The sequence below is a fragment of the Eucyclogobius newberryi genome, unplaced genomic scaffold (assembly GCF_026437365.1).
Source record: "Eucyclogobius newberryi isolate DKJ021-1_F unplaced genomic scaffold, fEucNew1.0.hap1 SCAF_3, whole genome shotgun sequence".
Lineage (NCBI taxonomy): Eukaryota > Metazoa > Chordata > Actinopteri > Gobiiformes > Gobiidae > Eucyclogobius > Eucyclogobius newberryi.
Window position 1 is genome coordinate 2,246,112 of NW_027315945.1, and position 16,558 is coordinate 2,262,669.

At 50.9% G+C, this 16,558-nt stretch overlaps 1 protein-coding gene across 1 annotated transcript in view; it reads right to left on the minus strand.

The window, feature by feature from the left end:
* Positions 1 to 16,558, minus strand: part of oatx (organic anion transporter X) — an 89,736-nt gene that overhangs the window by 67,366 nt on the left and 5,812 nt on the right. The window contains exon 5 of the mRNA XM_072460967.1: positions 10,426 to 10,529. Coding sequence (XP_072317068.1) covers positions 10,426 to 10,529 — 104 coding nt within the window. The remainder of the gene's footprint in view (positions 1 to 10,425; positions 10,530 to 16,558) is intronic.

Consider the following 16,558-nt stretch of genomic DNA (forward strand, 5'->3'; position numbering starts at 1 on the left):
GAGAGGAAGAGCGGGAGGAGAGAGAAGAAGAACAAAGGAGAAGGAGGGAGTAGGGATGGGAGAGAGAAGTTGAGAGAAGGAGAAGGAGGAGAGAGGAGAAGGAGAGGGAGGAGAGAGAGAGAAAGGAGAAGGAGGGAGGAGAGAGAGAGGAGAGGGAGGAGAGAGGATAAGAGGGAGGAGAGAGGGGGAAGGAGGAGAAGGAGGTGAGAGGAGGAGGAGAGAGGAGGGGGAGGAGAGAGAAGGAGGGAGGAAAGATGAGGAGAGAGAGAGGGAGGAGAGAGAGGAGAGAGGAGAAGGAGAGAGGAAAAGAGAGAGGAAAATGCTGTCTTCCAGATAGGACCGTAACCAGTTTAGGGCGGGGCCAGTGATGCCCATCCAGTCCTCTAGTCTCTGTAAGAGGGTCACATGATGGACAGTGTCAAAAGCAGCACTCAGATCTAACAGAATTAAGACTGAGGCTTTGCCCGTGTCAGTGTTCAGGCGGATGTCATTTGTCACCATGACAACAGCAGTCTCAGTCACCATGACAACAGCAGTCTCAGTCACCATGACAACAGCAGTCTCAGTCACCATGACAACAGCAGTCTCAGTCACCATGACAACAGCAGACTCAGTCACCATGACAACAGCAGTCTCAGTCACCATGACAACAGCAGTCTCAGTCACCATGACAACAGCAGTCTCGGTCACCATGACAACAGCAGACTCAGTCACCATGACAACAGCAGTCTCGGTCACCATGACAACAGCAGACTCAGTCACCATGACAACAGCAGTCTCAGTCACCATGACAACAGCAGTCTCAGTCACCATGACAACAGCAGTCTCGGTCACCATGACAACAGCAGACTCAGTCACCATGACAACAGCAGTCTCAGTCACCATGACAACAGCAGTCTCAGTCACCATGACAACAGCAGTCTCGGTCACCATGACAACAGCAGACTCAGTCACCATGACAACAGCAGTCTCAGTCACCATGACAACAGCAGTCTCAGTGTGATGAGGTCTAAAACCTGACTGAAAAACATCAAATGAGTTGTTTATTAAGAGGAAATCTGTGACTGTTGTAAACAACCTTTTCAAGGACTTTGCCCCAAAATGGCAGATTAGAGATGGGCCGGTAATGACTCAGTACTGCGGCATCAAGACTGCTCTTCTTTAGGAGAGGCTTTATGACCGCAGTTTTCAAAGACATTGGGAATGTTCCAGATTGAAGCGACATGTTAACTATGTGAGTGAATGGTGCTAACAAACTGTTCAGCACAGACTTTAGAAATTTGGTGGGTAACACATCAAGGCAGCATGTAGATGAACTCAGACTGGTGATGATCTCATGGACAGTTTTGTCAGTTACTGGTGCAAAGTGAGTTAGCTCTAAGTGTCTTGGTGGTTTTAGGGTAATTTTTTGCATTTTGGGATTTATATCATTTTTAATGCCCTGAACTTTGTCATTAAAGAATAATGCAAACTCATTACACTTGATGTGGAAATGAGTTCTAACGGCAGCTGAGCTGGAGGGTTTGTTCATCTGTTACTGTGGCAACAGGACACGCAAGTTGTTACTGCAGCTTCCAATTATTTCAGAAAAATATCTTTCCCTAGTTCTACATAAGATTAGGTTGTACATGTTCAGCTTTTCTTTGTAAATCTCTTTTTGAACCTGGAGCTTTGACTTACACCATTTCCGTTCGGCCCTGTGACACTCCCTTTTCTGTGCCCTGACCAAATCATCATGTCTCCATGGCAACTTCTGCTTATTTTTAACCATTTTAGCCTTTATAGGGGCGATGGTGTCCAGAACATTCAAAACACTAGAATGTAACAGAGTTCAACAAATCATTTACATTAGAACATGAAACATTTTCAAAGTTTATCATTTCCATCATTCTCCTTGAACCGACACCTTAACGTGGTGGAGGGGTTTGAGTGCCCGAATGATCCCGGGAGCTATGTTGTCGGGGGCTTCATGCCCCTGGTAGGGTCTCCCAAGGCAAACAGGTTCTAGGTGACGGGTCAGACAAAGATCGTTTCAGAAGCCCATTATGATGACAAAAAGAACAAGGCCGTTTACGTCGCCCGGATCGGCATCACCGGGGCCCCATCCTGGAGCCAGGCCTGGGATGGGTGCTCCATGGCGAGCGCCTGGTGGCCGGGTCTTACCCCACGGGGCCCGGTCGGGCACAGCCCGAAAGAGCGACGTGGGGCCGCCCTCCCGTGGGCACACCACCCGCAGGAGGATCCATAAGGGGCCGGTGCAAAGAGATCTGGGCGGCAGTCGACGGCAGGGGCCTCGGCGACCAGATCTCCAGACACAGAGACTAACTCTGGGGACATGGAATGTCACCTCGCTGGGGGGGAAAGAGCCTGAGCTTGTGCGGGAGGTTGAGCGATACCGACTAGATATAGTCGGTCTCACCTCCATGCACAGTTTGGGCTCTGGAACCCATCTCCTCGAGAGGGGCTGGACGCTCCACTTCTCTGGTGTTGCCCGCAGGGAGAGGCGGCGGGCTGGTGTGGGCTTGCTGATAGCCCCTCAGCTCAGCCGCCACGTGTTGGAGTTTACCCCGGTGAACGAGAGGGTCGCGTCCCTCCGCCTTCGGGTGGGGGACAAGTCTCTCACTGTTGTGGCGGCCTACGGGCCGAACAGCAGTGCAGACCCCGGCCTTCTTGGAGTCCTTGGGAGGGGTACTTGACAGTGCACCGACCGGGGACTCCGTTGTTCTACTGGGGGACTTCAACGCCTACGTGGGCAATGACAGTGACACCTGGAGAGGGGTGATCAGAAGAACGGCTTCCCCGATCTGAACCCGAGCAGTGTTCAGTTATTGGACTTCTGTGCTAGCCACGGATTGTCCATAACGAACACCATGTTCAAGCACAAGGGTGTCCATCAGTGCACATGGCACCAGGACACCCTAGGCCGGAGGTCAATGATCGACTTTGTTGTCGTGTCATCAGACCTCCGGCCGCGTGTCTTGGACACTCGGGTGAAGAGAGGGGCAGAGTTGTCAACCGATCACCACCTAGTGGTGAGTTGGATCCGCTGGCGGAGGAGGAAGCCGGACAGACTTGGCAGACCCAAGCGCATTGTGAGGGTCTGTTGGGAACGTCTAGTGGAGCCCTCTGTCAGTAGGGTATTCAACTCGCACCTCCGGGAGAGCTTCTCCCATGTCCCCGGGGGAGGTTGGGGACATTAAGTCCGAGTGGACCATGTTCTCCGCCTCCATTGTTGATGCGGCTGCTCGGAGTTGTGGTCGCAAGGTCTCCGGTGCCTGTCGTGGCGGCAACCCCCGAACCCGGTGGTGGACACCGGAAGTAAGGGATGCCGTCAGACTGAAGAAGGAGGCCTATCAGGCCACTCTGGCTTGTAGGTCTCCGGAGGTCATCGACGGGTATCGGCAGGCCAAGCGAGCCGCAGCTCGTGCTGTCGCAGAGGCAAAAACCCGGGCCTGGGAGGAGTTCGGGGAGGCCATGGAGGAGGACTATCGGCCGGCACCAAAGAAATTCTGGCAAACCGTCCGGCGCCTCAGGAGGGGGAAGCAGTGTCTCACCAACACCGTTTACGTTGCGGGTGGAGGCCTGCTGACCTCGACTGGGGATGTCATCGGACGGTGGAAGGAATACTTTGAGGATCTCCTTAATCCCTCAGTCACGTCTTCCAAAGAGGAAGTAGAGACCGGGAACTCGGAGGCTGGCTCATCCATCACCCAAGCTGAAGTCACTGAGGTTGTTCGCAAACTCCTCGGTGGCAGGGCTCCGGGGGTGGATGAGATCCGCCCTGAGTACCTAAAGTATCTGGATGTTGTAGGACTGTCTTGGTTGACACGTCTCTGCAACATCGCGTGGCGTTCGGGGACCGTGCCTCTGGACTGGCAGACCGGGGTGGTTGTCCCTCTGTTCAAGAAGGGGGACCGGAGGGTGTGTTCCAACTACAGAGGGATCACATTCCTCAGCCTCCCGGGTAAGGTCTATTCCAAGGTACTAGAGAGGAGAATCCAACCGATAGTCGAACCTCGGATTCAGGAGGAGCAGAGTGGTTTTCGTCCCGGTCGTGGAACACTGGACCAGCTCTACACACTCCATCGGGTGCTTGAGGGTTCATGGGAGTTTGCCCAACCAGTCCACATGTGCTTTGTGGATCTGGTGAAGGCTTTCGACCGTGTCCCTCGGGGTGTCCTTTGGGGGGTGCTCCGGGAGTACGGGGTCCGGGGCCCTTTGTTCAGGGCTGTCCGATCCCTTTATGACCGGAGCAGGAGCTGTGTTCGCACTGCCGGCAGTAAGTCAGACCTGTTCCCAGTGCATGTTGGACTCCGCCAGGGCTGCCCTTTGTCACCGGTTCTAGGCGCAGTCAGGGGTCGGAGGGTGTCCGGTTTGGGGACCACAGGATTCCATCTCTGCTGTTTGCAGACGATGTTGTTCTGATGGCGCCATCAATCCCGGACCTGCAACATGCACTGGGATGGTTTGCAACCGAGTGTGAAGCTGCTGGGATGAGAATCAGCTCCAAATCCAAGGCCATGGTTCTCGACTGGAAAAAGGTGGCTTGCCCTCTCCAGTTGGGTGGGGAGTTCTTGCCCCAAGTGGAGGAGTTCAAGTATCTCGGGGTCTTGTTCACGAGTGAGGGAAGGATGGAGCATGAGATCGACAGGCGGATCGGTGCAGCGGCTGCAGTGATGCAGTCGCTGCATCGGACCGTTGTGGTAAAGAGGGAGCTGAGCCGAAAGGCAAAGCTCTCTATTTACCGGTCGGTCTACGTTCTGACCTCACCTATGGTCATGAGCTTTGGGTAGTGACCGAAAGAACAAGATCGCGGATACAAGCGGTCGAAATGAGTTTCCTCCGCCGTGTGGCTGGGCGCTCCCTCGGCCACACGGGGGGAGCTCGGAGTAGAGCCGCTGCTCCTCCAGCTGAGGTGGCTCGGGCATCTGTTCCGGATGCCTCCTGGACGCCTCCCTCGGGAGGTGTTTCAGGCATGTCCCACCGGGAAGAGGCCCCGGGGAAGACCCAGGACACGCTGGAGAGACTATGTCTCTCGGCTGGCCTGGGAACGCCTCGGGATCCCCCCGGAGGAGTTAGAGGAAGTGTCTGGGGAGAGGGAAGTCTGGGAGTCCCTGCTCAGAGTTCTGCCCCCGCGACCCGGCCCCGGATAAAGCGGCAGAAGATGGATGGATGGGTGGATGGATGGATGGTGTTTGATCCAATATGGCCGACTTCCTGTATGACCTAGGGCGGGGTCATAATATTATTTTTTACATGTCCTCACATGAACTATTTTTTGGAGGGAACGTCATATTTTTACTGCCACTTTTTATGGCTTCGGGCTCCCATTGGCCCCATGTTATTTGATTTTTGAGGTGGCGCTACTGAGCCGTCTTTCAATATTTTTTCACGAAACCTTCACTCAAAATTAGAGCTCACGGAGTTCTAATTTTCGATACCACTCACGAACATATCCGTCTTTGTTTAGTACTAGATTTTTGCGTTTTTCCAGCCCCCGTTACTGATTATAATAAGTCCCTCGCCGGGACGATAATCGTCCTTCGCCTCGGGCCTAATAATAATAATCTATAGGTACATCTTCGGGTCTTGCCAAATATAAAAGTATCTTGCACGCTGAAAAAGTGTGGGCCCCCCTGGCTCAGGATGTTGGTTGTGGGGATCGCTGCTCCTGTCCCGAGCCCCATTTGTGGCGTATTACTCTGAACTCTACATTTGCCTCTGCTGTTTACTTATAGCTCTCATTCATTTTTCTATTTTGTTTGTGACTTGGCGTGGGCCCTGCCTTGGTTTGACAAAAAAACAAATCTACTCCTAATTAGGGACGTCCCAATCAGGTTTTTTTGGCCCCGATCCGATTCCGAGTCATGTGATTTTGAGTATCTGCCGAAACCGAGTCCCGATCCAATACTTTCGTAACACGTTAAAATGCAACATCAACAGGTTGTCCCCAGTTTTAATTTTATTTCTTACACTTTGACAGTGCAACTGTCTTTGAGCTTGAATAAGAAATAATGGAGCAACATTTGAATTAAATAAAAATAGCAGCTCAACTTCAAACACCAGCAGCAGTAAACAAATAAACAAAGTGTCATAAAGTAAGACATAATGTGCTTTTCAGAACTCTTAAAACTCTGGTGAAGAAGAATAAAATGTATGTTTTTCTTGATTAAATCCGTCTGAACGTCGAGTCGGGAGTGAGTCAGTGTTCTGATCCTCGCGGTCGCCACGGTGACTATCATGCCGCACTATCAGCCCCGCACTCCGCCCCCTGTGTCTGTGCTCCGCCCAAACCACACCCCGTGTCTGTGCGCCGCCCAAACCACACCCCCGTGTCTGTGCTCCGCCCAAACCACACCCCCGTGTCTGTGCGCCGCCCAAACCACACCCCCGTGTCTGTGCTCCGCCCAAACCACACCCCCGTGTCTGTGCTCTGCCCAAACCACACCCCTGTGTCTGTGCTCCGCCCAAACCACACCCCGTGTCTGTGCTCCGCCCAAACCACACCCCGTGTCTGTGCTCCGCCCAAACCACACCCCCGTGTCTGTGCTCCGCCCAAACCACACCCCGTGTCTGTGCTCCGCCCAAACCACACCCCGTGTCTGTGCTCCGCCCAAACCACACCCCCGTGTCTGTGCGCCGCCCAAACCACACCCCCGGGTCTGTGCTCCGCCCAAACCACACCCCCGTGTCTGTGCTCTAGAATGGTGACGACGCCCTCGCCCAAACCACACGTCGTCTCACCCAGGGCTTTCTTCATATTTGCAGCGTTTGTCGCGCAAAACAAACTTAATCTGTGTGACGCGCTCTGCTGTGACATGCAGGGCTGATGCAGGATCGCACGGCGCAAAACAAAACTAAAGTTTACTGCCGTAAAGTGTGGGCTTTACGGCAGTAAAATGTTGTGATCCATTCATTTGTTATACGGAGGTGAGAGACTAATAAGAGTAACATTTATATCCGATCAGTGATCTGGAGGCGACGTCCGATTTCGATGGAGTCTGAAACCACGTGATGGGATCGGGATGTCCCTCCTCCTAAGCACTTAGCACTTGCATAAGAATACATAGAAATAAAGAGCGCTGCATTGGCTTAAATGTCCAACTTACCGTAATGTTAAAACAAGTGCTCAGTAGGAGAGCGGGCGGAGTCGTTCATGAAAAAGCAGTTGTCTATTTGGGTATGAAATTGTAGAAGAATATATCTTATATAAGATATATGCGAGTATTATATAGTATTCCCAAAGACAAGAAACTCTGGCACCCGGGAGTTGAAGGAACATGCGAATTTACGTCACAAAGGCGCCGGTCCAGCTGGCAGCCCGGTGTAATGCTCCGCTCTTTTCTCACTTTTTTCACACTTATTGTGCTTTATCTTTTGTATTTTGTAAATATTTTTTCTACTTTACTTGTACGATAGGGACACGCACTGGAATCGCTTTAATTTAACTTGTTTTTGACTTTGTTCGGCTGGAATTTGAGTGTTTTCGTCGTGTCGTCGTGATCTGCGCTGGCTCTGAGACCCCCCCGGCCCCCCCGCGCCCTCTGGTCGCCGCTGACGTACGATATGCCGCCGGTACACGTTTATATAAAAGAGGAACTCATGAACGATCGGGACACGCACTGGAATCGCTTTAATTCAACCTTTTTTGACTTTATTCGGCTGGATTGGGTGTTTTCGTCGCAATGTGCCTCGGCTCCGAGCCCCCCTGGCCCCCCCGCGGCCCCCCGGCCGGCGCCGTACCGCGTTTACACAAAGGAGGAACTCATAAAACTGCGGAGAACAGTCGTCTTACCCGGAGATCGTCACGTTATCCCGGCGGACATCCTAAGGAAAACACAGAGAAGCAGATGGGCTGGACGTAAAATCCGAGAGAAGAGAGGAGGAAACAGGAAGTCGGTTCCCGCCGTAGTCATGGGTAACGTGAGGTCCCTTCAAAATAAAATGACAGAAATAGCGAGCCTCATGCGGTCCCAGAGGATTTATAGGGACAGCAGCGTCTTGATTTTCACAGAGACCTGGTTAACAGCAGAAATGCCAGACTCTATTGTAGGTTTGGACAATTTTCATCTGCTGCAGGCGACAGAACGAGAGAATGCGGAAAGAAAAGAGGAGGAGGTCTAGCTGTGTATGTGAACACGAGCTGGTGCAAACCCGAACACTGCACAGTGAAGCAGCAGCTATGTAACAATAATATTGAACTATTGGCTATTGGCATGAGGCTATATTATCTGCCCCGGGAGTTCTCACATGTGATTTTGATCGCAGTCTATGTGGCCCCGTCTGCCAATGCTGAATATGCTTGTGAAGCACTGCTCTCCTGCACTTGTAGGCTGCAAACACAGCACCCACTGGCTCACTTCCTCGTCTCTGGTGACTTTAACCACGCTTCTCCCTCTTCTGTTCTACCAAGAGACAATAGAACATTGGACTTGTTTTTTGCCAACACCAAAGAAGCTTATTCCTCTTCCCCCCTCCCTCCCCTGGGCAGCTCGGACCATAACCTTGTACATCTGAGGTCTGTGTATGAACCCATCGTGCGCAGGCAGCCTGTGGTATCCCGTGAGGTGAGGATGTGGTCTGCTGAGAGCGAGGAGGCTCTGAGGGACTGCTTCAGCACCACTGTCTGGACTGAGCTCTATGGCCCACATGGGAAGGACATCAACACCATCACAGAGTGCATCACGGACTACATCAACTTCTGTTTTGAGAACATTGTTCCTTCCCGGACGGTGCGGTGTTTTCCAAACAACAAGCCGTGGCTTAACCGTGAACTGAAGGCTCTGCTGAAGGAGAAGAAGAGAGCCTTCAGGTCAGGGAACAAGGAGGAGCTGAGGACTGTGCAGGAGGAAGGCTGAAGAGGAAGATCAGGCAGGCTGAGGCCGGCTACAAGAGGAGGATGGAGGAGCAGCTGCAGCAGAAGAATATTCAGGGAGTGTGGAGAAGCCTGAAAACCATCTCGGGCTTCAAAATCCCCCCTGCCCAGACAGAGGGGGATCTACAGTGGGTAAATGATTTAAATGCTCACTTCTTGAGGTTTGATCGGTTCGATCTTTCCAGCGCCTTCAACACCATCCAGCCGCTGCTCCTGAGGGACAAGCTGGAGACGGCTGGTGTGGAGTATGACCTGGCAGAGTGGATCCTGGACTACCTCACGGACCGACCCCAGTTTGTGAGAGTCCGGAACTGTGTGTCTGACACTCGGACCTGCAGTGTGGGGGGCCCCAGGGCACTGTCCTCGCGCCCTTTCTCTTCCTGTCCTGCAGAAGTTCTCTGATGACTCTGCCATCATCGGACTCATCACGGACGACCATGATGCGGAGGACAGAGGACTGGCGCAGGACTTTGTGGACTGGTGTCAGCGGAACCACCTCCTCATCAATGCGGGGAAGACCAAGGAGATGGTGGTGGACTTCCACAGACGCCACCCCACTGCCCCCCTCACCAGTGAACATCCAGGGATGGGACATTGAGAGAGTGGACTCATACAAGGACCTGGTGTTCATCTGAACCACAAACAGGACTGGACTCATAACACAGACTGTACAGGAAGAGCCAGAGTCGGCTCTACCTCCTGAGGAGACTCAGGTCTTTTGGAGTGACAGGGCCACTCCTGAAGACCTTCTCTGACTCTGTGGTGGCATCAGCTCCTGTAGGTGTGGCCTGCAGGAGCAGCAGCATCACAGAGAGGGAGAGGAGGAGGCTGGACAAAGTCATCAAGAAGTCCAGCTCCGTCCTGGGCTGTGCTCTGGACTCGGTGCAGGAGGTGGGGGACAGAAGGGTCCTGGCTAAATTCACATCTATGCTGGACCATGAGTGTCGCCCCCTGCAGGACACTCTGTCCCCTGCAGGACACTCTGTCCCCTGCAGGACACTCTGTCCGCTCTGGAGAGCAGCTTCAGTGACTGATCCACCCTCGCTGTGTGAAGGAAAGGTTTCGCAGGTCTTTCCTTCTGCTGCTGTAAGACTTTATAACAAACACTGTTAGTCCTGAACACTCGCAATACTGACCTAACCATGTGCAATTCCGTCATATGTGTAATTACTGTGCAATTACTGTGCAATCCATGTGCCGTCGTGACACATATTCATGTGCAATTACTGTCGTGACACATGCAATGGTATTTATGTATTTATTTATTTTTATCTTTAATATATTCCCCTCCATCCCTTGTTGTGAAATGGGAGTTTTTGTTTATAGGAGATCTTCTACTGAAAGTGTTTTTCAAACTTCCTATAAGTGATCTGTTCTTTTCCTCTGTATCTACCTGCGTTGCAACAATGAAATTTCCCCATGTGGGACAATAAAGGAATATCTTATCTTATGTATGTATGTGCAAATGTGAACACACCCTTAGAAACCAGAAAGTTTTTCCCGTGAGTTCTGAGTTAAGGAGGCGTCCTGAATATAACAAAGGTACTCACTTGTCTGAGAGTCCTCCGAAGACGATGGCCCCTGTGAGGACCCCTCCCATGTAGATGGTCTGGATCATCTGCTTGAGTGGCCTCCAGGAGCAGACCAGGCCCCACTACAACAGTTTGTGTACATGGTCAGGACACTGCTTGCAAATGAACACGAACACACACGAACACACACGAACACACACACACACACACAAGGAAAGCAGCTACGGCCAAATACAAGTGAGGTAAGTCCTCAGAAGCAGCTCAATGGAAAGAACAAGTCCAGGGCAATAAACAGCTACTGCCAGTGATCAGACCCTGCCACGCCCTGCCAGTGATCAGACCCTGCCACGCCCTGCCAGTGATCAGACCCTGCAGGAATAACCAGTTGGCCAAAGGAGGAGATACAGACCACAGATGTTAAGACACGAAAGCTCCTGAACATGGAGGATTCCATCCTAAATCCAGAACCCTGAGACTGTACACTAGCACCCTGAGACTGTACACTAGCACCCTGAGACTGTACACTAGCACCCTGAGACTCTACACTAGCACCCTGAGACTTTACACTAGCACCCTGAGACTGTACACTAGCACCCTGAGACTTTACACTAGCACCCTGAGACTGTACACTAGCACCCTGAGACTTTACACTAGCACCCTGAGACTGTACACTAGCACCCTGAGACTGTACACTAGCACCCTGAGACTGTACACTAGCACCCTGAGACTGTACACTAGCACCCTGAGACTATACACTAGCACCCTGAGACTGTACACTAGCACCCTGAGACTGTACACTAGCACCCTGAGACTGTACACTTGCAGGAGGAGGCGGGACTAGTGGGTGTGAGAGCCACTATCCAGGACGAAACGTCCAAGATCCATAAGTACATCAAGGACAAGGCTCCTACAGAGGACATGCTCAGTGAATGTCTCAGACAATGAGGAACAGAGGATGATGAGGTACTGGAGGGACCATCATGGGAGGACACGCCCCTACATGGGAGGACACGCCCCTACATGGGAGGACACGCCCCTACATGGGAGGACACGCCCCTACATGGGAGGACACGCCCCTACATGGGAGGACATGCCCCTACATGGGATGCACCACCGGAACATAACTGAAGTGTCTGATATATATAGTGGCCACCAATGGTTGGAAAGAGCCGGTCTGAAGGACAGAGGCCCTGATCATGGCAGGACAGGAGCAGGACCTGAACACCAGATCAATAGAGGCCCAGATCTACCACACAAGACCCAAGGTGTAGGCTGTGCAAAGGGGGCCCTGAAATACCAAGGCCTCAGAGAGGAGCTGGAGAAGGTCTGGAGCCTGAAGGTATCAGTGGTGCTGTAGTGACCGGAGCACTTGGGGCAGTGACCCCCAAACTGGAGGAATGACCCCCAATTGGATTGAGCAGATCCAGGAAGGACGTTGGAGATCTCGGTCCAGAAAAGTGCAGTGCAGGAACAGCAAATATCCTGAAGAGCACCTCACCCCCCCCCCCCCGCGGAGGGTGAGGTGAGAGTTTGTTTATATATATATGCCCACCAGCTCAGAGCCCAAGAGGAAGGAGGAAAAACAGACTCTCTCAGTCTGTGGTTACCCTACTTGGGCTTTTAACAAACAGGACGAAAGGGACAAATTGAGTCTCTGTCCCTTATGTCTCTGGACTGTCTGAAAAACTATGAAGGATTTTTAGACAGCATTAAATTTCTGTATATTTTAAACCAGGAAACACTTTAAGACACAAACTGGTTCATCCTAAAGACAAATGCAGACACAAAAACAAAGCAGTGTAGTCTATTCTGTCCAATGCAGTGAAGAAAATTGTGAGGAGCGCCACATAGTGAGACTAAAGAGCCACTGCACAAAAGGCTCTATCAGCACAGAAGACACTGGAGTTCAGGACCACAGAGCGCCGTGCAGCTTCATCTTAAAGACACTAATCACTCTATTGAATACAGTGAGGATAAAATTCTAAGCAGGAGAAAAAGATGGTTTGAAAGAGGAGTTAAAGAGGAAATTTTTGTTAAAAAGAAAAAGAAAAATCGGCCTTAAATAGAAATGGAGGTTTAGGGCAGTATTTTTCCCCCAGACTTAGTGTTAACAAGAGCCAGGTTGCAGTTCCTGTTCGCTCTTTTTCTGGACTTGGTTGCTGGAGGCTGGAGTGGGATGGTGCCAGTAAATACAGTGTTTTTATTTTATTTTTTAATTACAGTTAAATACAGTGTTTAAACCAAAGACTGATAACTGTGGCATTCAAACGCCCCTCCTGTGAGAGATGTTTGCAGTCCTGCCTCATATAAAGGCAATGAAAGAAGTGAGCAATAACACTGAATGATTTTCCGTTCCTCAATTTGTTTCCAAAATTGAAAAAACAAGCATTGAGATGGATGGATTATTGTTTATTTATTTAATTCACCTTTATTTCTTTTGTGCAATGCGGAGAGCTTGCTAAACAAGGACTAAACCAGGTCCAAAACCAGGAGGCGCTGAACACACATCTAAACGAGGGCAGGCAGCAGCAGAGCCACAAGAGCCGGTGATTCTGGAGCTGCACCCCCAGACTGCTGCGATGACCCGCATTCGTCCTGAGATGTGTAAGATGGTTTACCTGCTTCCTACACATCTGACCTATTAGAAAAAGTGGGTTACCAGAAAAAAGTTAGAGAAACACTGGGCTTAATAATATCGATTTAGCTGTCCGTGATAATAATCTCCATAGCAACAGTGTAGAAACCGTTTTTGGGGATCACGGTGGGCGCGGTCTAGAGGAATTTGGCTGCTTCTTGAAGTGTGAATGCCAGAGCCGAAACCAACGGTGTTCTTGTTCTCCCAGCCTGAGGTAAACTTCTTGCTTCTTATAAAGTATGAATTGGCCTTTAGTGCCCGGCCTCTGGGCCCCTGGTGACATCAAGGACTGCATGAGTCGCGTGCCGCACTGCACCGTTACGCAGAGCTGGTCCAGTTTTACACAGAGCTGGTCCAGTTTTACACAGAGCTGGTCCAGTTTTACACAGAGCTGGTCCAGTTTTACACAGAGCTGGTCCAGTTTTACACAGAGCTGGTCCAGTTTTACACAGAGCTGGTCCAGTTTTACACAGAGCTGGTCCAGTTTTACACAGAGCTGGTCCAGTTTTACACAGAGCTGGTCCAAGGATTTTGGATGAATGTGATGGTGAGTTTTATTTGGTTTATTTAATAGATGTTCCTCTCTGAGCTGAGCACATTCAAGTCTGCACGGTCCAGTTTGGTCCAGACTGCGCAGTAACAAGTGTCCAAGCCGGAGGTGGAGGTGTCCAGCAAAGAGCTTTAAGAGCTGAGTGTGGAACGGCCCTGCAGTGTTTACATGAACAGGAAAAAAATAACCACAGTATTTATTATTCTATAACTTATGTATTTATGTCCATGAAGGTTGTTTGATTATGATTATCTCGTCCATGTGGGGATAGTGTGATGCACTAGTTTTGAAGTTTATTAGTTACAATTTTGGCCAATCCCAGAATGCACCAGACCACGCCCTCAAGTTGCTCATATTTGGCATAATCACTCCTCTTGTTTAGAATTCCACTAAACAGAACATGACCAGGAAGTGATGATAGAAAAAATAAACCAAACATTCAAAGAAACAAAATCATGGCATATTTAAATTCAAGTAAAGGTCCCACTTTGTCCAAAGTCCATTCAATTTGACAATTTCCAAATTAAGTCTGGATATAATTGTCTGATGTCTGTTCCTAACTCAGTCCAGTCCTTGATCGTTGCCATTTCTTTGTGATGGTCTTTTTTCGTGCTGCCAAAAGAACATTCCAAAGGTATCCATTTATTGTATCCATGGCAGGAGGTTTAAGGTTCAAGCACATAGTTCTATAAATTAAGAGGGTAATGTCAAAAACAGTCTGCAGTTTATTGCTAAGTTCAGACCAAAACTTGTGAACAACAGGACAGTCCTGAAACACATGATAGTGGTTTGTCTCCTGCTGCCACATCCTCTCCAACAGTCTGCATTTCCCTGTGAGTCATGGGCACTTTGACATGGGCTTAGAAAGAAACCAGACACACTTTTCCAACAGAATTCCCTCAGTAACTTAATAATGTCTGTCAAACCCCTTTATATATTTACAAGTTTAAAGAGGGTTGGGGGCATGGGGTCACCACTGAGAATTTCTGCTTAAGGCTCTCAAGGCTAACAGCAGCCCTGCTAAAGTCACTAAATTGCAGTTATGGTAAATTTTAAATTGGAAGCAATTTGCACGAATACTGTAGCTGATTTTGTATTTCACGGCCAAACCACCTTGACAATGTTGTGTCGGCTTACGGCCGAACAGCAGTGCAGAGTACCCGGCCTTCTTGGAGTCCCCAGGAGAGTTACTGGACAGTGTAGTGACTGGAGACTCCGTTGTTCCACTGGGGACTTAAATGCAACGACAGTGACACCTGGAGAGGCTTATTGGGAAGAATGGCCTCCCTGATTTATTCAGATATTGGACTTCTGTGCTAGCCACGGACTGTCCACAACAAACACCCTCTTCGTGTGGCACCCATGTGGCACCAGGACACCCTAGGCCGGAGGTCAATGATTGATTTTGTTGTTGTGTCATCTGACCTCCGGCCGTGTGTTTTGGACACTCGGGTGAAGAGAGGAACAGAGCTGTCAATCAAATCACCACATGGTGGTTGAATTGGATCAGCTGATGGAGGAAGACAGGCATGGCAGGCCCAAGTGCATTGTGAGGGTCATCGGCAACCGCTGTACCCGGTGGTGGACACTGGAAGTAAGGGATGTTGTCAGGCTGAAGAAGGAGGCCTATTAGGCCTCTCTGGCTTGTAGAACTCCTGAGGCAGTTGACAGGTATCAGCAGGCTAAGCGCACTGCAGCTTGTGCTGTCACAGCTGTGAGGAGTTCGGGGAGGCCATGGAGGAGGATCGTCCTCAAAGAAATTCTGGCAAACCGTCCGACGCCCCAACACTGTTTATGGTGCGGGTGAAGACCTGCTGACCTCGACTAGGGATGTTGACAGACTGGAAGAACAGTCTTGGTTGACAGGTCACCGTCATACCGTGGTGGTGGTACCTGTGTTCAAGAAGGGGGACCGGAGGGTGTGTTCCAACTACAAAGGGATCACACTCCTCAGCCTCCCATAAGGTCTATTCCAGGACCTGGAGAGGAGAATCTGACCAATAGTCGGACCTCAGACAGTCAGACCTGTTCCCAGTGCATGTTGGACTCCACCAGGGCTGTGCTTTGTCACCGGTTCTGTTCATAGTTTTTATGGTCAGAATTTGTAGGCGCGGTCAGGGGTCGGAGGGTGTCCGATTTGGGAACCACAGGATCTCATCTCTGCTGTTTGCATACGATGTTGTCCTGATGGCTCCATCACCTGCAGGACATGCAGCTGCACTGGGACGGTTTGAGCCGAGTGTGAAGCGTCTGGGATGAGAATCAGCTCCTCCAAATCCGAGGCCATGGTTCTCAACCGGAAAAAGGTGTCTTGCCCTCTCCAGGTGGGTGGGGGGTCCTTGCCCCAAGTGGAGGAGTTCAAGTATCTCGGGGTCTTGTTCACGAGTGAGTGAAGGATGGAGCGTGAGATCGACAGGCGGATCAGTGCAGCAGCTGCAGTGATGCAGAAGGAGCTGAGTCGAAAGACAAAGCTCTCGATTTATCAGTCAATCTACGTTCCTACCTCACCTATGGTCATGAGGGTAATGACCAAAAGGACAAGACCCCATATAAAAACAGTCGAAATGAGTTTCCTCCGCCGGGTGGCTGGGCGCTCCCTTAGACCTTAGAGATAGGGTGAGGAGTTCAGTGACATGGGAGGAGCTCGGAGTAGAGCCGCTGCCAATCACGTCGAGAGGAGCCAGCTGAAGTGGCTCGGGCATCTGTTCCGGATGCCTCCTGGGTGCCTCCCTGGGGAGGTGTCCCAACGGGAAGAGGCCCTGGGGTACACTCGGGACACGCTGGAGGGACTATGTCTCTCGGCTAGCCTGGGAATGTCTCGGGATCCCCCAGAGGAGCAGGAGGAAGTGTCAGGGGTGAGGGAAGTCTGGGAGTCCCTGCTTAGACTGCTGCCCCCGCAACCCAGTCCCGGATAAGCGGCAAAAGATGGATGGATGGGCTCTTATGCATGTATTATAACAATCAGA